General features: G+C 35.4%; 1 protein-coding gene and 1 pseudogene across 1 annotated transcript; one reads left to right on the top strand and one right to left on the bottom strand.

The window, feature by feature from the left end:
• The first annotated feature begins 9,347 nt into the window (after positions 1 to 9,347).
• Positions 9,348 to 11,017, top strand: LOC109341552. Its single transcript, XM_019579494.1, has 2 exons — positions 9,348 to 10,332; positions 10,374 to 11,017. The coding sequence occupies exons 1-2, from the start codon at positions 9,348 to 9,350 to the stop codon at positions 11,015 to 11,017; spliced, it is 1,629 nt and encodes a 542-aa protein (XP_019435039.1).
• A 9,813-nt stretch (positions 11,018 to 20,830) lies between these two features.
• LOC109341553 lies at positions 20,831 to 22,162 on the bottom strand (annotated as a pseudogene).
• Positions 22,163 to 25,158: the final 2,996 nt, after the last annotated feature.

Raw genomic sequence — 25,158 nt, 5'->3', positions numbered from 1 at the left:
CTCAACTACGGGTTCAAGATAACATCAATAGATGGCTTTATTCATTATGCAAAAATTGCAAAATAATAGCACTTAAAATTATTATTCAATAGTGTTTTTTAGTGTTGTCTATATGAGCAAAGTAAAATGTAAAATTAAATTCAATAGCGCTATAAAAATATACATTTAACAATACTCGCTTGAATGAGCATTATTAAATTTCAACTTTCTACAATGTTCACTCAAACGAGTACTATATAATCCAACACTTAATGTCTTGTTGAAGCTAACAACAATATTGTTTAATATAGCAAGTTAATGCATTACTTGTTATATCAATTGATAGCTACATACATGCATTTACAAAACCATTACATTCAACTACACACATAACATACAAACAAAATATATATATATATATCCAAAATCATTATATTAATGCAATAATATTAAGTATATTGTCTATTTACAAAATTAAGATAAAGTTATACAAACATCTAACAATATATGTTTAAGCTTTTTTCTTTCCTTTGATAGATTGGGATTTATATTATCCTTGCTTGGAAGAAAACATGGAGTCACCTAAATCCCCTCATAGTAATCAACCCTTCTATATAAACCATGTAGTTGGACCCCTCTCATGCAATTGTGATGTCCTAAAGAAAGGATTATCTTCAGCTTCAATATTATTGTTGTCTTGGTTATCAATATTATTAATGGTTATTTTGTTAGTCAAAAGAACAATGGATTATTTCATATAAGTCAGGTCATTGAGATAGAATACTTGTTGAGTTTGTGATGTTAGACTAAAATGCCCATCTTTATATCATGGTCTTGGACCCGACCATGCGTAATGATCCTTTAACCACCGGAGAGTTCCATTATTACCGGGGCATGGGAAGAATGGAGAGTCATAAGTGAGATGCCACATCTTGAACCAAAACCTTAAGGTTCCATGGACATTTTCCACTTATAAACTCTTTCACCCCTCCTTTCATATCCAATTGTGGGACTTCATTTGAATAAACCTAACAATCCCCCCTTCAAGTGTAGGTACCACACACTTATCAGATCGCTCCACCTTAAGTCCATCATGTCTCAACCGAATTATCGACTTTGATATCACTTATTGGATCAGACTACAACCGGGGAGCCTAAAATCATTAAGAAGTTCCAGTGTTACCGAGGCATGGGAAGAGTGGAGAGCCACAAATAGGACATCACGTCTTGAACCAAAATCTTAAGGCAACATTCTATGAGTTCATCTACTTATATGTTCTTTAACTCATCCACTTTTACACAATGTGAGACTTCTTCATTCACACTTGAAATACCCAACATCATCCCTCGAGTGTGAGTTAATCTCATTCGAGTATTGGAAATAATAGAGCTCAACTCTCTATATACTTATATCTTTGTTGGCTTGTCCTTTCATCATTGAGACACACCATCATGACCTCTCGATAGGAAGGCTTTCGACATAAGGATCTTTTATGGATCCACCAAACATTTGTCGCTTCAATATTCCATTGAGTCATCGAACCATTGACTCTAATACAGTTGTTGGACTCGACCACGCTCCGGGAGCCTAGGAGTTCTATTTTTAGTAGAGCATGGGATGAACGGAGAGGGTATAGTGGAAGGTCATAGGTTCAGTCGCGGGAGGCTCCCTTTAAAGAGAATAAAATACTGTATGAAATATTTAAGTTTGAGGGTATCACGCTTAATAGATTCATGGTGGATAACATTTCAATGATAAGATGTTACAATTACTATATAAAACATTATAATGCATCCTCTATCAAAGATATAGGAGTCAACCTTATTTATGTTTGCACAAATATGTGAGGTAGCCTGAAAGTCTACCATCGACTGTTTCACAATAATCATAATATGAAGTTTGATAAAATGTCAATAAAATTATTTTATCTCCTTACACTAAGTTTGTCTAGCAAGGAGGATTACCATTCCTCTTTCGTACATATATGTGTTAAATCTCATTGCCTTGTGAAGGAAGCAACCACCATTGTCATCTTCAACCTTGAGTTCCTCTTCACTAGTTCTTTTTGCTTCATGGGCGCTTTGTTACATTAGTGTTCGTTTTCCTCTTTTTATTCTTTTCCATTTCTTTTTCGTATTGGGGTTCTTGCCAAATCGAAGCCCAATAACACCTTAGTTAGTTTTCCATTTTCTTTTTCGGGTTTTCTGTTTTGTTAGTTTTGTAATAGATTTTCCTTTTATAGCATTTGTATAAATTGACTTGTTCTCAACATAAAGAAACAAGTCAATTATTCCCTAATGAAAAATAAAGAATCTTTACTACCTTTCATTCTCTTCTCCATTTACACAGCGAGTTATAAGATTAAGATGGTATTATAGCAAATCATGCTCTAATCATCCATCTATCCTTCTCCCTTTTCTTATTGCATTTTCCCATTCTCATTTTTCTCTTCGGTTTCTTCATGTGCAACACTACCTTTACTCTCAATCTTACATTTTCTTCTTCGTTAACATGACAAATCACAAAACAACCCATCCAACTGTTATTTCCTCCATTCTAGTGAGAACAAATTTAAATTCAACCATGGAAGTCTCACAAAACCAACACAAGGAAAATCCCTCTATAATCCTCGGATAAGGTGCAATACTATGATTTTCTCCGGGATTCAACACTCGCTGGAGGAATCCATTGTTAAATCAATCTTCTAGATTGAGTCTACAACTGATGTATGACAAGATCTCAAGATAGATACTCACAAATGATGTATTTTGCATTGTTGAGTAGCAAGAAAAATGCTACCAATTAAACCAATGTAACCAAAGTATTTTTTATTTCTTTACCAAAATGAAACCCTTATGGGAGGAAATTAAAATTTTCAAACCAATTAAGAGTTGTAAATGTGTAACTCCTTGTACTTGTGGGGTAACCGAGTCTATGAAAACCTATAGGGAACAAGACTATGTCATTAGGTCCTTGAAAGGATATGCTCAAGTGAGATCCCAAATAATGTTGATTAACCATCTTCCAACAATTAGCAAAGTCTTTTGGAAAGACAATTATGCAACCCAAATCCTAATCCCTCACACAGTGAACCAGAGGCACAATTTATGCCTATTAACTCTAGACCAGATTATTGATCAGTGCCAAAAATACTTAATTTTCATACACTTTCATGGCACTTATCTCATGCAAATTTTAGAAAACCAACTTAATTCAATAATTTTTAGATAAATTGTCATAATTAAATTATATATTTTGTACACCTCTTTTCCATTTATTTGTGTAAAGTATTTAGGAGAAAACAAAAGTAGAAAATATCAAAAGAAAAGTCAAGCCAAGAGGTGTCCACATAAGCCAAAAAAAGATGCACACATGGCAAGCTAGGTGCTTAGCCTAAGCATGGATCAAAATCATGAAATTGCTCACCAAGCAGCATGGTGTGGACCAAAGGCATGCCCATGATGACCTAGCACCAACTTGGCTTGGTCAGGCACAAGCATCGTATGGTCAGAATCAAGCATGGCACAAGCCAAGTGCTCAATGAGCAGCTTAGCGTGGCACCAGGATCGCCCATCATGGAACCAAGCACCTACCTGGCCAAGCTAACCTACTCAAGCAGGCAGCTCAGCGATGCCACATAAGAGTCTGACAGTATACACCCAACAAGTTTCCCAAGTTGACTTAGCCATCAAGAAAGGTTTACCTCATGCATAACCTCACTTCACATGGCCTCTACAAGCTTTATAGATGTACCTCACAATTGTTGGGCCATGTAGCTCACCATAGCCTTGGTGAATCAACAAGAAGTAGCTTACTAAGCTACTTGGTCAAGGGACCAAACCCATGCTGAAGGGTTTGGCCAGGCGCCTGGCATGAGACTTTGAGGGCTAGGCGGTGGCCAAAAGGCCTATAAATAGGAAGCCCTTCCCATACATTTCATACATTTAAACACATTCATTTCTTAAATTTCTTCTATCGACAAACCTCTCTATAAAAATCTCTCAATTTTGTAACACTTGGAGCCACGATTCCAAGCTCTTTAGGTAAGTAGATTCTTGTAAATTTCTCTTAGAATTCAAGAGGAGAAAGGAGTTGGAAAAGTGGATACGAAAGTTGATTTTGTAATCTCATTTGGTTCCAAAAGCATCTCATCCTTGGATAGATGGTCCATGCTCCTACACATTGATTTGGATTATGGTGTAATGTTATTTCTTTACTTTATTTGCATCATCTTTTGATTTCAATTTATTCAAGTTATTACTTTTGGTTATTTTTTATTCTTTAAGAAGTTCTTAATGCGGTTTTAGTTTAATAATCTAAAACTTGACTTAAAGATCCGAAAGATGCTTCTTCTTAAGATATTGACAAGTGAACTAAAAAGTATAACATATGCCTTAGTTCACTTGCCATACCAAAGCATATATTTTAAGCAACTTGTATTCAAGACTAAATAAAGTTAATGGACCCTGAAGTAGGGTGTGACAACATACTCCGACGAGTGGCAGTTAATTATTATTTAGTGTATTATACAAGGTTTGAAAATCATTTTTTCCATACTAGGACACTAGGTGGAAAGTTAAAGACAAGGTGTATGGATATAACCAAAATATAATACATAACTTGCATAATGTTTTCAAAATCATTTAAGTTGAGAAATAATTCCATCTTTCAAACCAAAACTTCTTCTCAAGAATTTGTGAATACTAGTTTACATTTCTTTATCATATTATGCAACAGCATAACCAAAAACCATTAAAAAGTTGTTAATCATTATTTTTGCTATAATATGCCTCTATGATTATCTTTTATTATGCATTTCCCTTTGGTTCGACATAATCCTATACTATACTAAAATTGAATCTTCAAAGAGATGCAAATGTAAAATATAGTAAAGTGTTATCAATAAATTTTATTTGTTGAAAATATAATCTATTCACAAAAGTGTACATCAATTCATGATTTGTTACTCTGTGAATAGAAACAACATACAAAAAGTGTAATTCAATTAATGGATTGTTACTTGACCATAAAAGAGTGATGAATTACTAAATCTAACCACTAACATTTACTTTCTATCATTTAATTTCCGCTAATAAGATTTACTTTTTGTCATTTACATTTCGCAACTAACTAGTAACTCTTTATTTTGTTTATTTACATTCAGTCAGTTACATTTCTGCATCTAACAATTTATTTATTTCTTTATTATTTTATTCATTATATCAACCCTTCGAAAGAAGTGATACAGTTTATTATGAGACCAACCCTTTGCAGGAAGTGGTACGGTTAACTATTAACATTATTTTTTATACTTTTTATTCTTTGATACCAACATTTCATAAGAAATGATATGGTCAACTTAATTAAAAGATACCAACTTTTATGGTGCGGTTAAAGGAATCCGAAAAGCAAGTCAATAAAAGGAATCCAAAAAGGGAGTAACTTAATAAAGTCATCACTCAATAAAAATATTCATCACTCTAATTTTAACTTTCTTACAAAATAAGCCTCTCAACAAATTGATGAGAGTGTGACATTTTGTGTCTTTCAACAAATTGACACCGCTATCGGGAAATTACTAAATAATAAAAATGCATACTTATATTTTTTATCATTAATAATTATAAATGCTATTTTATTTTCTCTTTGTATACTTTTTTTCTTCTGTTTAGTACATCCTTAATTTAATTTCAGTATTATACATTTAAAAAAATCAACAATAAAAAAGGAAAGCAAAAGTTGGAACTAGTAGAGTGAAACCCCACTAGTTAACAACCATTTTATTATTGTTATAAAAACTTTAGGTGATGTGGAGGTACCCATCATCAAAAAAATTTCAAAAGAGCAAAATTAAGGTGATTGAAATCAACAAGAATTAATGGCTGGACTTTTCAAAGAAAGAAGAAAACCTCTCTTCAAAAATCTACAAAGGAAAGTTACTTAAATTCTTAAAGGTTAAGTATTCGCCAAGCAATTTTGATGCACATATTTTATTTTGTGATACTTTTACCAACATCTCCATAAACATGCTTTAGTTGATAATTTTTAAGTTGTGAAATAAAATTTTAAAACTAAGTGCATGCTTGATAAATTTGTGCCAAAAATTGAACTTTTTTTCACACTTGAAAACTCCTAAATTTTTTGTTATTTAGTTCACCAAGTTGTTGTTTAGTTTACTATTTAATCAAATGAGTTCATCAAATTCTGAATGGATTCATATGTTGAGGTTTGGTTTGATCAAATGTGTTTGTAATGTCCATAAATTTTGTTTGCATTTCCATTTTATCATTTGGATTTGAAACATGTTTGGAAAAAATTTCTAAAAATCATTTTTCACGAAAAATGTATGTTGTATGATTAAAATTTCTATCAATCAAATTTTATTCATAAACATAATGTCTTAGAGAATTATAGTTTCTTGTAAGTTGTTAGACAAACCTAAATTTTTAGCAAGTTCTACTAAATTATAGGAAAACAACTCCAAAAACAAACATACAAAAATTAGGAGTTGGCTCTAAAGACACTATTATCTTCGAGATAATAGTAAAATCAAAGGAGAATGAAATTTTGAATTCTCCTAAAAATGTTTGATTAGTTTTTAATTTTATTTTCCACTCTATCAAAATGTTACGCAAACTTCCTTAAAATATTTTCAAAATGACTTGAGGGCAAGTCAAACACTTAAGTTGGAGGGAGTGTGTATAACATTTTGAAAGAAATTTATTTTGGTGTGCTTTTTAAATTTTTTAGTGTGTTTACTTGCCTAAATTTTTTTAGTGTATTTTAAATTTTTAGTTGTGTGTTTACTTGCTTATTAGTTTAGTTTAATTGTTTACTTAGTTTCTTTATATTTAAAAAATGAAATGTTTTTAAACTAAACTTAGTAAATAACACAAACTTGACTTAAACAATTTTTTTAAAACAAGATCACTAAATTTGTGAATCAACAAGGTTTGAAGAGCAACATGAGATCAAAATCTGATTTTTTTTGTGAAAAACTCATAATGTCATAACTTTGATAAAATGCAAACTTTTGGAAAATCATTTATCATGAACTTATTTGGAAATCAAAAAGTTGTACATAAACCAACCATGTGAGGGAATGTAAGTCAAACACATAAACTATGTGAGTTTATTGTAAGAAACTTATTGGATTTGCACAATTGATTTTGTTTGAATTTTTGTTTACATGATAGCGCAAAATTGATAAGAAATGATCAAGGAAAGTTCTTCTCATTTAGAATAAGTCACTTGACCAAAAATGACCAACCAAAAATAGGAACATCCTTTGTTAATCCATTTGAGCCTTAAAAATAAATAATTTTTTTTTAAACACAACCCTTGAGCCTAATGTGGAAAAACAAAAATGAAAATTTTGATACTTTTCTTAAGTAAAAAGAGAGCATTTTTCAAAAAGAAGGTTAATGGGAAAAATTAAGTTGGGAGGAATGGTTGGTTGTGTAACAAAAAGATCAACAACAAAAAATCAATCTCTTTACAATTCAAAAAAGTAAAGGAAAACTCAAAAGGAGTAAAACGATTGAGAAAAATCAAGAAAGTTACACAAAAATGAACAAGGAAAAGATAGTTGAAGAACATTGATATGTATCAGATGGTTCCAACTTTCTTGGAGCTCTGCTAGGGTTAGTCTCCAACATCCTTGGATCTACCTTAATCCTATCATGACATCAATTGTCCCTCTCATTCCTTGGTCTTGCTTAGGTGACATTCCAGGCCCGTCACATACAGTAAAATCAAATGCACATTCACTCTCAAAACCATCTTTTCTTCAAGCTCTAAAAGGCTCGGGTGCGGTCTCCATCTCACAACTTCCCCTTCCTTGTGTTAAGGGAGATGCCATAGCTATTAAGATACCAGAGGCAGAGTACCAAGCTGGATTGCAGAGATGCAAAAACCATTTACATGGAAGAATCATCCTCTCAAAAGGAGATCAACCATTAAAGTTCCCTGATCTTAAAGCCAAAATTTCTTCTCTCTGGACATTGGCTGGAAAATGGACTATGATTTCACTGGGAAGGGGCTTCTATGATTTCTCTTTCTCATCAGGAGAGGACATGAGGAAGGTATGCTCAATAGGCTCTTGGAATCTCAAACCAGGAATCCTAAGACTCTCCTTATGGACACCTGATTTCAACCCCTTCCTTCAGAAAATCACACATTCTCAGTGTTGGATTAGAATCCTAGGACTCCCTCAAGAATATTGGAGCACTATGATTATCTTCTCAATAGTAGGAGGAGTTGGTACTCCTATCTCCCTGGATGAGGCAACAGGCAAGAGATCCTTTGGCCACTATGCAAGAGTGCTAGTGGATATCAACCTAAAGAATTCACTTCCTGACCAAATCTTAGTAGAAAGAGAGGGGTTTGCATTCTTTGTCTCCATTGAGTATGAAAGCTTGCCAGAATTCTGTCTGAGTTGCCTCTCCATTGGCCATCTATCCTCATCTTGTAGAAGAAGAAAGGCCTCTCTTGAGGAAACCCCAAAGAAAGCAACCTAGAAAGGGAAACCATCAAGGAAGCCTCCCCCCTTGATGGAAGCTAAAGGTAATGACTTAACTATTGACCTTGACATTGAGCATGACATCAATGTTGAAGGGTTGGAAAAAGTTGGCTTGGTCTCTGATAAGGAGGACAGCTCTATAGACTCATATTAGGGAGAGGCAGCTCCAATTGAGGTGCCTAAAAATGTGGTGGGCATACCAGAACCTGAAGTGGTTAGGACTCAACCCCCCTAGCCCCCAGGTGGCAACTTTGTCATTCAAGACATACAGGAAATGACAAATCCCTCGGCAGCCAGAGATATGAGGTTACTAGGTCGGCTCTGGGCAGATGATAAGGAGGAGGAGGGTGAGGAATTGAGGGAGGACTCATACATTGAGGTTCTCTCAAAATCTCAAAAGAAAAAATTAAGGAAAAGAAATAGCACAGAAAAAGTGTATAATACCCGCAAGGGTGGCTACTTAACCCCTTCCCAATGAGAGTTATCTATTGGAACTGAAGGGGATTTGGCAACCTCAAAACAAGGTTAGTTCTCAAGACTTTCTGCCTGGATCTCAAATCGGATTTGGATTTTCTTTCTGACCCTTGGATTTCTTCGGAGGCCCTTTCCCCTCTATACTGGTCTGCAATGAATCTAAAGCTTTTTGTGAAGAATGATAGGTACCCTCAACTGCCTAATATTTGGGGAATTTGTAGAATTGACCTGGTTCCTTCTGTGATAGCCAATTCTAGGCAGCAAATTTCCATCTTCTTAACTGATTAGGACTCCACCTTTTTCATTTATGTTGTGTATGCACAGACCCACTATATTCATAGAAGACTTCTTTTAGATGAGATTAGAGACATCATGGCTGCTACTCCTGGCCTTTGGTGTTGCATTGGTGACTTTAATATGGTGCTAGGAGCTAATGAACATCAGGGCTCTGTTGTCCCTCCTACTTTGCCTTCTGAGGAGTTTAAGTCATTTTCTGATGGCTCTAACCTCATTCATCTCTTGACTAGAGGTGCTCAGCTCACTTGGTCTAATAAAAGGAGAGGCAATGCTCTCACTGAGAAGAGGTTGGACAGATGCCTCTGCAATGCTGATTGGCTTGCTTCTTGGAATGAAATTTTCTGCTGTACTTTGACTAGAATCTCCTCTGATCACCACCCCCTCCTCTTGAGTTTCTCCTCCTCATCAATCACCAGAATTTCTGCTTTTAGATTTCATGGTATGTGGCTCCAGCACTTGGACTTAAAAAGAGTGGTGGCTGAAGTTTGGCAAATGGATATTAGAGGCTGCCCTATGTTCATTATCTCTCATAAGCTCAAGCTGCTAAAAGAGAAGCTCAGGGACTGGAACAAGAATGTTTTTGGTGACTTACATCTCAGGGTTAAGGCTTCCCTTGCCTCAGTTGAGTCCATCCAGCAATGCATTGACAACTATGGCCCTGATGAGGATCTTTTGGACCAAGAAGCTATTGCTCAGCAGGAGTTGCTTCAAGCTCTATTGGTTGAGGAAGCTTTTTGGAAGGAAAAAGCTAGAATGAATTGGCACACCAATGGTGACAGGAATACCAGTTTTTTCCACATAGTGGCCAAGGTTAGGCAAAACACCAAAGCCCTCACCATGTTAAAGGAGGGGGACAACATTCTTACAAACCATGATGACATTGCCACCCATGTTTTGGATTATTTCACTGCCTTGTATGCCTCTTCTAATAATATGGTCTCTAATGGCCTGATCAGTTTTGTTATCCCTTCTTTGGTGACTGTGGAAGACAATTTCTTGCTCACTAAGCATCCATCTAATGAGGAGATCAGATCTATTGTGTTCAGCATGAAGGGGGATGGTGCCCTTGGCCCTGATGGCTTTGGTGGCTGCTTTTTCCAGGATTTCTGGGAAATTATAGGCCAGGATGTGTGCCAATCTATGGTCTACTTTTCTCCAACAATTGGCTCCCTCCAAATATTAACTCCAACTCCGTAGTTCTCATTCCTAAGTACCCTGAAGCTGATAGAATTGAGGACTTTAGGCCCATTGCTTTAGCCAACTTCCAATTTAAAATCATCACTAAAGTCCTATCTGATAGACTTGCTCTAATTGCTCCAAAAATCATATCTCCTCAACAAAGAGGATTCATTAAGGAGAGACATATTCATGAATGCAATTGCATTGCTTCTGAGGCAATCAACCTGCTTGATCACAAAGTGTTTGGGGGAAACTTGGCAATCAAGCTGGACATCAAAAAAGCTTTTGACACTCTTGACTGGGGTTTCTTGCTGGACACTTTTTCTGCTTTTGGCTTCAACAGTAAGTTCACTGACTGGATCAGGATCATCCTTCACTCAGCTAAGCTTTCAATTAATGTCAATGGGCAATCTGTTGGGTTCTTTTCCTGCAGAAGGGGAGTTAGACAAGGTGATCCTTTGTCTCCTTTGTTTTTTTGTCTAGCTGAGGATGTCCTCAGTAGAGGCATTTCCAAGCTAGTGTTGGAGGGTCAGCTATGTCCTTTCTCTGGCCCTGCTAATCTTTGAACTCCTAGCCATGTGTTGTATGTTGATGACATCCTCATATTATGTAATGGCAACAAGAGGAATCTTATGGCTCTCAAGAAGTTGGTCATTGATTATGCCCAAGCTTCAGGTCAACACATAAGTATCAGCAAGTGTAGATTCTACTCTACTAGTGCCTCTCCTAGGAAAATCCTGGCTTTGTCTTCAACTCTTGGTTTTTCTCATGGTAGGCTCCCTTTTAACTATCTTGGTGTTCCTCTTTTTAAAGGGAAACCAAGGAAGATTCACCTCCAAGCAATTTCTGATAGGATTATCCTCAAACTAGCCACCTGGAAAGGTTCCTTATTGTCTATTATGGGCAGAGTTGAACTTGTCAAGTCAATCATTCTAAGCATGCTCACCTATAGCTTCCACATCTATGCTTGGCCTTCCAACTTGATTCAGAATTTGGACAAGTGCATCAGAAATTTCATTTGTTCTGGGGATACAAGCACAAGGAAAATTGCTACTGTGTCTTGGCACAAGGTTTATTCCCCTAAAAATTATGGTGGCCTAGGCCTGAGATCCATCAAGGCTATGAATCAGGCTGCTCTGATCAAACTTGCCTAGGAAATGTCCTCTTCTTCCCAGGAGTGGGCCATCCTTTATAGGCACAGATTTGGGAGGGGCATCTATCCCTTTCAGAGATACTTCAAATCCTCCATTTGGCCTGGCATTAAAAGAAATTGGCACACTGTCATGTCTAATTCCATTTCGTTGGTTGGAGAAGGGAAAAGCATCCATTTTTGGTTGGACAACTGGTTGGGATCTCATCTGGTGGAGTCCCTACACATCCCTGATGAGTTCCACCCCTCTCTTTTATCCAAGGTTGCTGACTTCACTCAGGACTGTAAATGGACCATTCCTAAGCTATTCCATGATCTTTTCCCTCAGATTGCCTCAAGCATTGTTGACACCATCATCACAGACAAGGATGATCAGTTTGTTTGGCAGGGCACTATGGATGTGGAAGTTTCCTTCACCACTTGGAGGTTGTTCCATAGGCGAATGCCCACTGATGAGAATCTCCAATTAAGAGGGTGCTCTCTAGTTTCAATGTGCAACCTCTGCAAGGCTAGTAGTGAAACTTCTGATCATCTTTTCCTCTTGTGCCCCTTTGTTGTTGACCTTTGGCAATGGATTGGTGGAATTTTCCACATTCAACTTGACATTTCCTCCATAACTGCGATCCTATCCAGGTGCAATCTTCATTGGAGCCCTCAAATCAAGGGTGTTCTTGCTGCTGTAATTGTTCACACAGTGAACACAATCTGGCATTGCAGGAACTTTTGCAGATTCCAAGACTCCTGGACTACTCTAGCTATGGCAAAAGCCAGAACTAAAATGGGCATTTCTATGTCGGGGAATCTCTCCAAGCTTTGTGCCAATGGTTCTCAACACGATTTCAGTATTCTAAGGAACTTAAATGTTTCTCCTCACTACTCCTCTGCCCCCTCCACCACTGAGGTGGTGTGGTACACTCCCTCGCCTGGATGGATCAAAATCAACTCCGACGGTGCTGCTCATGGCGCACCTGGCCATGTAGGAGGTGGTACAATCTTCAGGGACAGCCAGGGTGACTTCTTAGGATCCTTTGCTTCTTATATTGCCATTACAGACTCATTGTACGCTGAACTAAGGGCTGCTATCCTAGCAATTGAGATTGCTCACAATAATGGTTGGATAAAAATTTGGCTTGAATGTGATTCTATGAATGTTGTGGATATTTTCAACGGCAAATTCCAAGTCCCTTGGAAGCTTCTTAACCAATGGCATCTTTGTCAAAGGCATGTTTCTGCTATGGAGTTTCGAGTTTCTCATATTTACAGGGAGGGAAATACTTGTGCCGATAAGCTTGCTTCGTTTGCTATTTCTTCTAAATTGTATACTTGGTGGGATTCCTTGCCTAGTTTCATTTTGCTTGAATTCAATAGGAATAGATTGTCTCTTCCTAATTATAGATTTAGGAACATGTAATATCTCTCTTTGTACTTTGTTCTGTTTTCCTTCTTCAATATATTGGGGTGTTTCACCCCGCCTTAAAAAAAAGTATGGTGAAAAGGTTGAAAGGAGTATGTACTTGAAATCATTTTGCTCTATTTTAACTTGAAAAGTATATTTGAATATCTTGAAAAATCAATTTTCTTTGCTCATTACAACCTAAGGTAAGACCTTAGTGATCCTTGAGAAATTGTGCAATTAAAGTAAGTGTTGAGATGAAAAATTAAATTAAATTCTTGCAAACCAATGAAGTTATTTTTGAGTAAAACACTTACCCATTTGGTTTCATTCTCGAACTATGGGTGAAAATGCATCTCTTTGATTGATAAAATTCTTTATAAATGAAGTGCTAAATGAATTTTTGGAAAGATGTGTTCATTCATAGTTTGAAGCATTATGAGTCAATGTCACATAATCATAAACACATCTCATGGAACTTTAAAGAATCATGCATAGTTTTAATCTTGTATTCAGTTGAATTTTAACTTGTTCATCTTCAATGGAATGCTGACCTAACTGGATGTTGGTACTATGTGAATAGCGAGGATGAGTAACATGTGGGTAAGTGAGTTTGCTTCCATGCTCTATCTGGAGAATGTTGAGTCTCTCAGCCACTGCTAACGCAAGACCAAGATGTGATGATTTTGGACGGTGAATACCCTTCCATCACATTTACCCAAGAAACATGTGTGATTGCTCCACTTCCATGTGATAAATACTTGTTGTGTAATATTTTTTTTATGTTCTTCATTTTTTTCATTAATATTTTCTAAATTTAATATATGACTATACTTCACTTGTGTTAAACTTTTATATCATTTAAAGATTTCTTAAACAATATACATAACATTGAGAATAAATTACATTGATACCTTTAAGTTTTAGTGAAATTGCATAAATTACTCATTTATTTTTAATTCTACACAAACCCCTAATTATATACATTCATTACGTTGATCACCCTTTTAGGAGAGATAAATGTAATTTCTTAAACAAAAAAATGGTGACGAGCATAATTAAAACAAACAAAATATGATATATTGTGAAGATAAGTCCAAATATTATAAGAGTCAATGTGTATCCATTATTTTTGGTTTGTTACAAAGTGCATCAATAATTCTAAGGATATGTTTAAATCATTTTTGTATTATATTGTAACTAACCAAAATAATGAATAAATATTAAATCTTATACTATTTTGATTTGTCTTCACAATATAACTTATTTTGTTTAACTTAATTACACTAGTCACTATTTTTGTTTAAAAATTACATTTATCTATATATCATATAGGGGTGGTCAGTGTAATGTATGTACATAATTATAATTAGGGGCGTCTTGTGTAATAATCACATAAGGTTTGTCTAGGTGTAAAAAAAAGAATGAGTAATTTGTACAATTTTACTAAAACTCAGTGAGTACTAGTGTACTTTACTGTAATTTTAAACATAAAAAATACAAAATGAATGCATTATTTTTCATGGTAGACGATGATCATTATTATAAGATCCAAAAAATTACTACATTTCGTAATTAATTTTTAAACCATATATTATAGTTTTATTTTATGTTTATATAATCAATATACTTTAAGAAGACATCTCAATGTTAAGATAAGAAATAATAATAGAATAATATTGTAAATATATTGTTATTTTTGTAATGTGTATTTATATTCAACTTCTCAACAATAAGATCTCTTAGTTATTTTATAAAACATTGATTATGCTACATATAAATCTAATTTCCATTCTTACTTGGGTTAGAATTCCTAAACATCTCCTTAAGTCTTTCAAGATATGGTTCAACCTTATTAGAATTCCTGAGCATCTCCTTATATTATATCGTTTTGCTACATATGTCGGTTATGTGTAACCATTGGATAAATTAGTATTATTTGGAGTTCATTGGAAACAACAAAGATCAATCTTAAAAATTCATGTCTCGTGTCCCAAGATAATAAGATTCCTATGTTCCAAGACACCATTGAAATACAAAAAGTACGTAAGATAATCTCCATTCCATTAGAAAATGAAAAACTGAGGCCACATGTGGTGACTATGACCACCGTAAGAATCTCCAATATTGTGGTGTTGGTTTTCTTAAAACAATGACTACAATATGAATTTGTATAGGATGAATATAAATACATATTATTCATAATTATTATTTCTGAAAAATGAAAAATAATTATATATATTATTTAGACAATAAAAAATGAAAAATAAAAAATATAATATAATTTATATTCATTATTAAACACAACCCATTTTAATCAAACAAACATAAAATATTATTATTTTAATATTATGATGTAAAAATTATTGAACAAAAAATGTATGATCAACATACTGCTTAGTAATGTAACAATTACATCTATAGATAACAATATATTGCATAATTTCATAATTATTATCAAGCAGGATTGAATAGATGCAAAACACACCTTCATGGACGAATTGTTCTTTCTAAAGGGGATTCACCTATGAAGTTTCTAGATCTGAAAGTCAAGCTATGCGCAATGTGGAACATGATAGGTAAGTGGAATATGCTCTCTTTAGGGAAGGGGTTTTATGAATTTTCATTCTCCTCCTTGGAGGATATGAGGACAGTTTGTTCCACTAGAACTTCGAGCCTCAAGCCAGGAATTCTGAGGTTATTCTTATGGACTCCAGACTTCAATCCCAACCTTCAAAAGCAAACTCACTCTCAAACATGGATCAGGATCCTTGGCTTGCCCCAAGAATATTGGAGCCCGAGAATATTATTTTCCATAGCTGGAGGCATTGGCACTCCCACATCCTTGGATAGTGCAACGAGCAACATAACTTTCGGTCATTATGCCAAAGTGTTAGTGGAAATTAATCTTCGAGGGGATCTTCCAGAACAAATACTGGTTGAAAGGGAAGGATTTGCCTTTTTCGTTGGTATAGAGTATGAAAACCTTCCTGGAATCTGCACAGGTTGTAACGCCATTGGTCATACAGTGTCCCAATGTCGAAAAATAGGCAAGAAATCTGCTACTGGGGAACCAACATTGCAAAAGGATAAAAGTCACATAGCCAAGAATCAAGCAGAAGAGGCTCCAAGATATAGAGTCAAAAAGAATCCCCTGCCTGATATTGCCCCATCTTTGGTAGAGGTCCATGCTACCAACAATATCACTGAATCCAGATAGATAAATGACTGAGTCATCAATTTGGAGTTAGACAGAGGAGAAGAAAACTTGCCTGAGTTGGAAAATTTGGCACTCAACACTGTCATAGGGGAGGTTGAGTCTGATTCTGATGATTCCCCTAATGAAAATGTCATTGTCCAAGAGACTCCAAACATGAATAACAAGGCTGCCTATGAGGGTATGAGGATAGTGAGAAGACTATGGGGTGATGACAATGATTTTATAGAGGGAGAGGAGGATTTCCAAGCAGTTCTAAGCAAGTCTCAAAAGAAGAAGCTGAGGAAAAGTACCAAATCTATGAGGATTCATAATACCCGACGGGGTGCCTACCTAAACATTGCTCAATGAAAACCCTGTTTTGGAATTGCAGGGATTTTGGTAACCAGAAAACTAAAATTTATCTCAAAAATCTTTGCTTGTCTAATAAGACTGATTTTGTTATGATTACTGAGCCTAAAATCCTTAATCTAAGGGTCTCAGACAGGTACTGGAAAGAATTAAACCTTGTGCTTTTGGAGGTGAATGATAGAGGTGCGTATCTCCCCTCTTTATGGGTCCTCTGCAACCCTGACTTAGCTCCTTCTGTGTTAATAAAAGCTGATAAACATATTGCTCTATCTGTGTTGGTCAACAATAAGATCATTTACATTTGTGCTATCTATGCACAAACAAACCACATCATTCGTAGATCTCTTTGGTATGATGTTCAAAAGCTCATATCTGACTTCCCTGGGCCTTGGTGTTGTATAGGAGACTACAATGTTGTCCTAGGTGCTAATGAGTGTAGGAGTATAAGATTGCCAGCTAGGATTCCTTGTGCTGAATTTCAGGCATTCATTGATCATGCTGGGCTCATGTCCCTCCCAACCTCGGGGGCTCAATATATCTGGTCTAACAGAAGAATTGGTAGTGCATCCACTGAAAAAAGGCTTGATAGAGCTTTGATAAATGAGGATTGGTTACATGCCTTCAGCAATACAACTTGTAGCACTCTGCCCAGTCTTGCTTCTGATCACCATCCTCTATTGGTTTTATCTAATCATCAAGTGCAACCTAGGCAATCTTCCTTTAAATTTCATAAAATGTGGCTTCTAAACTCCGATTGCAGAAGACTAGTTGATGAGGTTTGGGGAATTCAGGTTCTGGGCTGCCCAATGTATGTTCTATCTCAGAAGCTCAGGAATCTGAAGAAAGAGCTCATGAATTGGAATCAAAATGTGTTTGGTAATATTCACCAAAGACTCAACTCTGCTAAGGCCAATGTGGATGCTATTCAGAACTCTATCAATGATCATGGCCCTGATTCCAATCTTTTGGAGCAGGAAAACTTGGCCCAATCTGAGTTATTGCTTGCCCTTGAGGTTGAGGAAGCTTTATGGAAGGAAAAAGCTAAGATAAATTGGCACTCTATGGGTGATAGAAACACTAGTTTCTTTCACAGAGTAACCAAGATCAGACAGGGCACCAAATCTTTAGCTATGCTAAAGTATGGTGACTATATTTTAACATCTAAAGATGATATAGAAAACCATGTGCTTGATTACTACACCAATCTGTTTGCCTCTCATAATAGTACAATTCCAAACTCTCTCATTCAGGATGTAATTCCAAGGCTGGTCACTGACTCTGATAACTCAATGCTAACCACTATGCCTTCTTTAGCTGAAATCAAAGATGCAGTGTTTGCTCTTAATGAGGAGGGTGCCCCTAGTCCAGATGGTTTCTCTAGTTGCTTCTATCAAAATTTCTGGGATATAATCAACATTGAGGTGTGCAATGCTGTTATGCAGTTCTTCAAGCACAGTTGGCTGATGCCAAACATCAATTCCAACTTTGTCATCCTTATCCCAAAAACTCATGGTGCTGATAGAATTGAGGACTATAGGCCTATTGCTCTTGCTAACTTTCAATTCAAAATCATCACCAAAGTTTTAGCTGATAGATTAGCTGATATTGCTCCAAGAATCATTTCTAACTAGCAAAGAGGCTTCATTAAGGATAGACAGATAAAGGATTGCATCTGCCTTGCCTCTGAAGCAATCAATATGTTGGATCACAAGGCTTTTGGGAGCAATTTAGCTATCAAACTTGACATCAAGAAGGCTTTTGACACAATTGAATGGACCGTCCTTCTTGACACTCTTCAAGCTTTTGGCTTCAACTCAAAATTTATCCACTGGACAAGGGTAATTCTTAATTCTGCTAAGCTCTCAATAAATATCAATGGCAATAATGTTGGTTTCTTCAGCTGTACTAGGGGGTGAGACAAGGTGACCATCTATCCTCCTTACTTTTCTGCCTTGTAGAGGATGTTCTCAGTAGGGGAATTACAAAGTTGGCTACAGAGAAGAAAATTAGCACAATCTCGGGTCCTAATAGAATGCAATCTCCCTCACATGTCCTGTATGCTGATGACATCCTAATCTTTTGCAAAGGTATTACCAGGGAGCTTATTTGCCTTAGGAAGCTTGTGAAGGATTATGCTCAAGCCTCGGGTCAACAAGTGAATCTCCAAAAAAGCAGATTCTATATCACAAATGCTAATCATAGGAAGATTGATTCTTTGTCCTCTATCTTAGGCTTTGCCAAGGGCTCAATTCCTTTTAACTACCTAGGGGTTCCTTTGTTCAAAGGTAAGCCTAGGAGAGTTCACCTTCAACCAATTGCTGACAGAATTCTTGCTAAGTTGGCTACTTGGAAAGGGTCATCTCTATCAATAATGGGAAGAGTTGAATTGGTTAAATCAGTCATTCACAACATGATTGTTTATAGCTTTCTCATCTACAAATGGCCTGCTGGTTTACTTGATTTTGTGGACAAGGGAATCAGGAATTTCATCTGGTCAGGGGACATTAGCAAGAAGAAAATTGTAACAGTGGCTTGGAGGATAGTTTGCACCCCTTTAAATGAAGGAGGGTTAGGGCTGAGATCTCTCAAGCTTCTGAACAGAGCAGCCCTGCTTAGCCTGGCTTGGAAAATGAGGTGTGATAACCAACATTGGGCAGTCTTCTATAGGGAATGATTTGGTCACTCAAGAGATCCTTCATCTAGGTTCTTGAAGTCCTCTATTTGGCAGGGTATTAAAGAAAACTGGTCAACAACCACTATGAATTCTATTTGGCTAGTTGGGAATGGCAAGGAAATAAACTTCTGGAGGGATAATTGGTTAGGTGAACCTATGGTGCACACCCTGAAAATCCCTTCCATCATTCACAACTCCCTATCAGCTTCTGTGGATGACTTCACCTTGAATTCCAAATGGATTGTTCCTGCTTCCTTGCATAGGAACTTCCCTGAAATTGCCCAATCAATTGCTAACACTACAAGATCCAATGACTCAGACAAGCTAGTGTGGAGGCATTCTCATGATGGATCATTATCCTTAAAAGATGCCTATAATTTTGTCTCCAACTCTGCTACTACTCTCCCTTGGTGTAAACATGTGTGGTCTAAGGTGATCCCCCCATCACATTCATTCGTTGCTTGGAGAATTATCCATGGGAAGATGCCCTCTGATCAAAACTTGCAAAAAAGAGGTTGTGCTCTAGCCTCAAGATGCAATTTATGTAACAATGCTACTGAAGACACGGATCACATCTTCCTTTCCTACTTCTTTGCTACTAAACTTTGGAACTGGATCATGTGGATCTTCTCAGTCAAACTAAATGTGTCCTCCATCAAATTCCTCATTCTGTCTTGCAGAAATAAATTCTCCAACCAGGCTCAACAACTCCTTTTCATATCAGCTATTCACACAATATATGCTCTTTGGTTTTGTAGGAACCAAATTAGATTTCATGACAGAAATGCTTCTATTAATGGTGCAATTTCCAGGATAACTAGGGACACTGCTCTATCTGGGAACTATTCTACAGCATCTGGCAATCCTTCTCTTCATGACCTCATCCTGCTGAAGCACTTTAAAATAACCATAAACTACAACCACGCACCTAAGATCACGGAGGTCATTTGGCAGAAACCTTCAAATGGTTGGATCAAGGTCAACACTGATGGGGCTGCCTTAGGCTGCCCTGGTCACGCTAGTGGTGGGGGTGTATTCAGAGATCATAATGGGTGATTTCTTCATGGTTTTGGTTGTTATTTGAGCGTCCAAACTGCTATTCATGTAGAGCTTTTCTCGGCAATCAAAGCAGTAAACAAGGCTTATAAAAGAAGGTGGTGGCACTTGTGGTTGGAAGTAGATTCAGTGATGGTTATGGACATTTTCATGGGCAAATCTAATCATCCTTGGTCCCTATACAATCAATGGACTTCCTACAAAACACTCTTGGATTCCATGAATTGGACGATATCTCATATCTATCGTGAAGGAAACTCTTGTGCTGATATTTTGGCTTCTCATGTGGCTAAATATAGAACAAATTCGTCTTCCAACTCTATTCCTACTATTATCCTTATTGAGTTTAATAGGAACTTATTAGGCCTTCCTAACTATAGATTTAGGATTCTATGTTCACTTTTGGCTAATATATTGGGTGCATTGCACACTTGCTTTAAAAAAATAATAATCATATTGCTATAATTATGAAACATATTTATGAAAGTAATCGTTAATGCAAGATTGGAATTACAACTACTTATTGGGGCTTGATGACAACTTATTCTCGGGTGCCCATTATTATTCTTAATGCTACTTTGTCACTCACTGCAGCTATCAAATTTCAAAAGGACACAAACAATAGAATGAGAGGGAAGGTGTTGGTTCTTCCTCACTTATGTTTCACTTGGTTCATCGAGGAAAGGGTAATCTGTATAGCCAATAACAGGATCATGTGTGTAAAAAGTCATCCTATTATAGTCATTTAGATCTGCATTACGCTTGAACCTAAGGACCAAGTCTGGATTGGCTATAAAATAACGACCATAGGAAACCAAGTCAGTTTCACCTTCTGCTATAGCTTTCATTCCAGAATCCCTAGTGAATCCACCAGATGACATGAATGTTCCATCATAAGCTTTTCTTATGGTCTTCAGCAATTTAACTTGTTCAACTTCAGTGGAATGTTGACCTAACTGGATATTGGTATTATGTGAATAGCGAGGATGAGTAACATGTAGGTAACTGAGTTTGCTTCCATGCTGTTTCTGGAGATTGTTGAGTCTCTCAACCACTTCTAAGGCAAGACAAAGTGGGTCAGAGTCCGTTGCATCAAGGTGATCAATTGCTGGTGAAATTCTGACAGCAACTCGTTCTGGTCCAATAGCAGAAGCAACTGCTTGAACCACCTGCAATAAAAACCTGCACCGGTTTTCATAAGATCCACCATATTCATCTGTTCGATCATTGATCCCATCTTTCAAGAACTGATCAATGAGATACCCATGCGCCGAATGAATCTCGATACCATCAAAACCTGCTCGAATTGCATTAATAGCACATTGTCGATAATGCTCCACAATCTCTGGTATCTCAGAAGTGCTGAGTTGTCGAGGCTGTGGATAAAAGTCATAGGTTCCATTAGGCAAGAGAACTTTACTCCTATCAGATAAGCGTTTGCTGGTGGAAGAAATGGGTTCTGCACCACCAGGCTGATACACTGAATGAGAAGCACGACCAACATGCCATAGTTGACAAAAGAAAATGCTTCCTTTGGCATGCACTGCGTCCACTATATTTCTCCATGCCTCAACATGTTCCTCTGTATATATACCAGGTGCATGAGGAACCCCAGCAGAAGTTGGAGAAATTGTGGCGCCTTCACTGATTAGCAACCCACCTCGTGTTGCTCTTTGTGAATAGTGCTCACGCATTGCTGGTTGTGGTATACCCTCCAATGCCCTACACCTTGTCAAGGGAGCCATCACTACCCTGTGAGAGAGGTTGAAGTTTCCCATCCTGTAAGGAGAAAACATGGTGTTATCTTCTCCTTGTGTTGAATTTTCTTTCTCTGGCATTTTTTCTTGGTTTCTCAGGTTTCAACTTAATTTCACAAGTCTAATACCTGAAGGTAAATAAATAGAAGATGAGGAGGTTGGCAGCACCACATGGTCAAACTCTATTTATTACTTTACTAAGCTAATTAATCGGATATCACATTTTATGGGGCTAGGTGACCCAATGTGTTAATCCAATTACAAGATCTTATTTAATTAAAAATAAAAAAAGTTATTGTTTGCACATTATTCTATTAAGTTTAATTGACTTAATAAATGGATACAAGATTTTCTTGAAATATAGAATCATTCTCCCACATTTTAACACAAATTATCTATTTCAACACAGATTACTTGTCGCTATTTCATTCTCAATTCCATAGTTTAATTCAATAAAATATATCACTTAATTAAAATGTAAAGAAATTAAAAATATAAATTAATATTTTAATAATATTTAGAAGATGTTAATTAACTATGAATACAAAGATATGATAATTTTGGCCTGGAGAATCCCCTTCCATCACAGTTACCCAAGAAACATGTGTGATTGCTCCACTTCCACGTGATAAATACTTTTTGTAATATGTTTTATGTTCTTCATTTTTTTCATCAATATTTTCGAAATTTAGTATATGACTATACTTCACTTGTATTAAACTTTTATATCAGTTAAAGATTTCGTATATAATATACATAATATTAAGAATATATTACATTCATACTCTAAGTTTTAGTGAAATTACATAAGTCACTTATTTATTTTTAAATTTACACAAACCCCTAATTATATACATCCACTATGTTGATCACCCATATAGAAGAGATAAATGTAATTTCTTAAACAAGAAAATGGTGACAAACGTAATTAAATCAACCAAAATATGGTATATTATGAATATAAGTCCAAACATTATAAGAGTCAATGTTTATTTTTGGTTTGTTACAAAGTGATCAATAATTATAAGGATATGTTTAATCATTTTTGTATTATATTGTAACTAACCAAAATAATGAATAAATATTAATCTTATACTATTTTGATTTGTCTTCACAATATACCTTGTTTTGTTTAACTTAATTACACTAGTCACTATATTTTTTTTGAAAATTACATTTATCTATCCTATATGGGTCATCAGTGTAATGTATGTATATAATTAGGGGCGTCTTATGTAATAATCACATGAGGTTTGTGTAAGTGTAAAAAAAGAATGGATAATTTGTACAATTTTACTAAAATTCAGTGAGTGTCAATATAATTTACTGTAATATTAAACATAAAAAGATACAAAATGAATGCATTATTTTTCATGGTATTCGATGATCAATATTGTAAGATCCAAAAAATTACTACATTTTCGTAATTAATTTTTAAACCATATATTATAGTTTTATTTTATGTTTATATAATCAATTTACTTTACGAAGACATCTCAATGTTAAGATAAGAAATAATAATAGACTAATATTGTAAATATATTGTTATTGTTATTTTTGTAAGGTGTTTTTATATTCAACTTCTCAACAATGTGATTTCTTAGTTATTTTATAAAACACTGATTTTGCTGCTTAGAAATTTAATTTCTATTCTAAATTGGGTTAGAATTCCTAAGCATCTTCTTATGTCTTTCAAGATATGTTTCAACCTCATTAAAATTCCTAAACATCTCCTTATAAGTTTTGCTACATGTGTAACCATTGGACAAATTAGTATTATTTGGAGTTGTTAATAACATCAACATCCTTAACATTAAGTAGTTCATTGGAAACAAAACATCCTTAACATTAAGTAGTTCATTGGAAACAACAAAGACCAGTCTTAAAAAATTTATGTTTCGTATCCCAAGATAATCAAATTCCTATGTTCCAAGACACCATTGAAATACAAAAAGTAAGTAAGATAATATCCATTCCATTAGAAAATGAAAAACTGAGGCCACATGTGGTGACTATGACCACCGTAAGAATATCCAATATTGTGGTGTTGGTTTTCTTAAAACAATGACTACAATATGAATTTGTATAGGACGAATATAAATACATATTATTCATAATTATTATTTCTGAAAAATGAAAATTAATTATATATATTATTTAGACAATAAAAATAAAATATAATTTATATTCATTATTAAACACAGCTTATTTTACTCAAACAAACATAAAATATTATTATTTCAATATTATGATGAAAATATTATTTAACAAAAAATGTATGATCAACATATTGCTTAGCAACGTAACAATTACATCTATGGATTAAACGATGGATTAACAATATATTGCATAATTTCATAATTATATTGCTTTAGTTATGAAACATATTTATGAAAGTAATCGTTAATGCAAGCTTGAAATTACAACTACTTATTGGGGCTTGATGACAACTTATTCTTGGGTGCCCATTACTATTCTTAATGCTACTTTGTCACTCACTCTGTAGCTATCAAATTTCAAAAGGTCAAAACAATATAATGAGAGGGAAGGTGTTGAAAGTTATTTTTGTCCGTTGAGAGGTTTTCCCCCTCAACAAATCGTCCTGACAGTGGTGCCAGTTTGTTGAAAGGTTATTACTCTTCTTGGTGTGTTCTCTTTTATTTGGTTAAGTAAGTGAACTCGGTTTTATTCTTTGTTCGCCATCTCGGCTTTGTTGAAATAAATTCCAACGCCGGTATAATGGTGTCAAGAATATTGCAGTTATAACTTACTTCTAATAATCATGTGAACAAGTTATTCTTTCTTTGCCCCGTCTCGGCTTTGTTAGAGTAAATTCTAATGTCGGTACAATGGTATCGAAGCAATCCCCTATTACATAATTATTAAGTACATTTAAATACCATCTCGGTTTTGTGGAATAAATTCCAACACCACTTTAATGGTGTTCTAATGTACAAAAGTGATGAATAGTTAGTTGTTAGAAACAAATAAATAAATAAAGAACAGAAGAATAATAAATTTAAGTAACCTTTATTTATTTACTCCCTTTCGGGTTCATTTTATTAACAAACCAAACTTCTTCCTTAAGGAAGATTGATATTAAAGAATA

Source organism: Lupinus angustifolius, unplaced genomic scaffold, assembly GCF_001865875.1.
Source record: "Lupinus angustifolius cultivar Tanjil unplaced genomic scaffold, LupAngTanjil_v1.0 Scaffold_498, whole genome shotgun sequence".
In the NCBI taxonomy this organism is placed as follows: Eukaryota; Viridiplantae; Streptophyta; class Magnoliopsida; order Fabales; family Fabaceae; genus Lupinus; species Lupinus angustifolius.
This window is presented reverse-complemented; position numbering and strand designations above follow the sequence as displayed.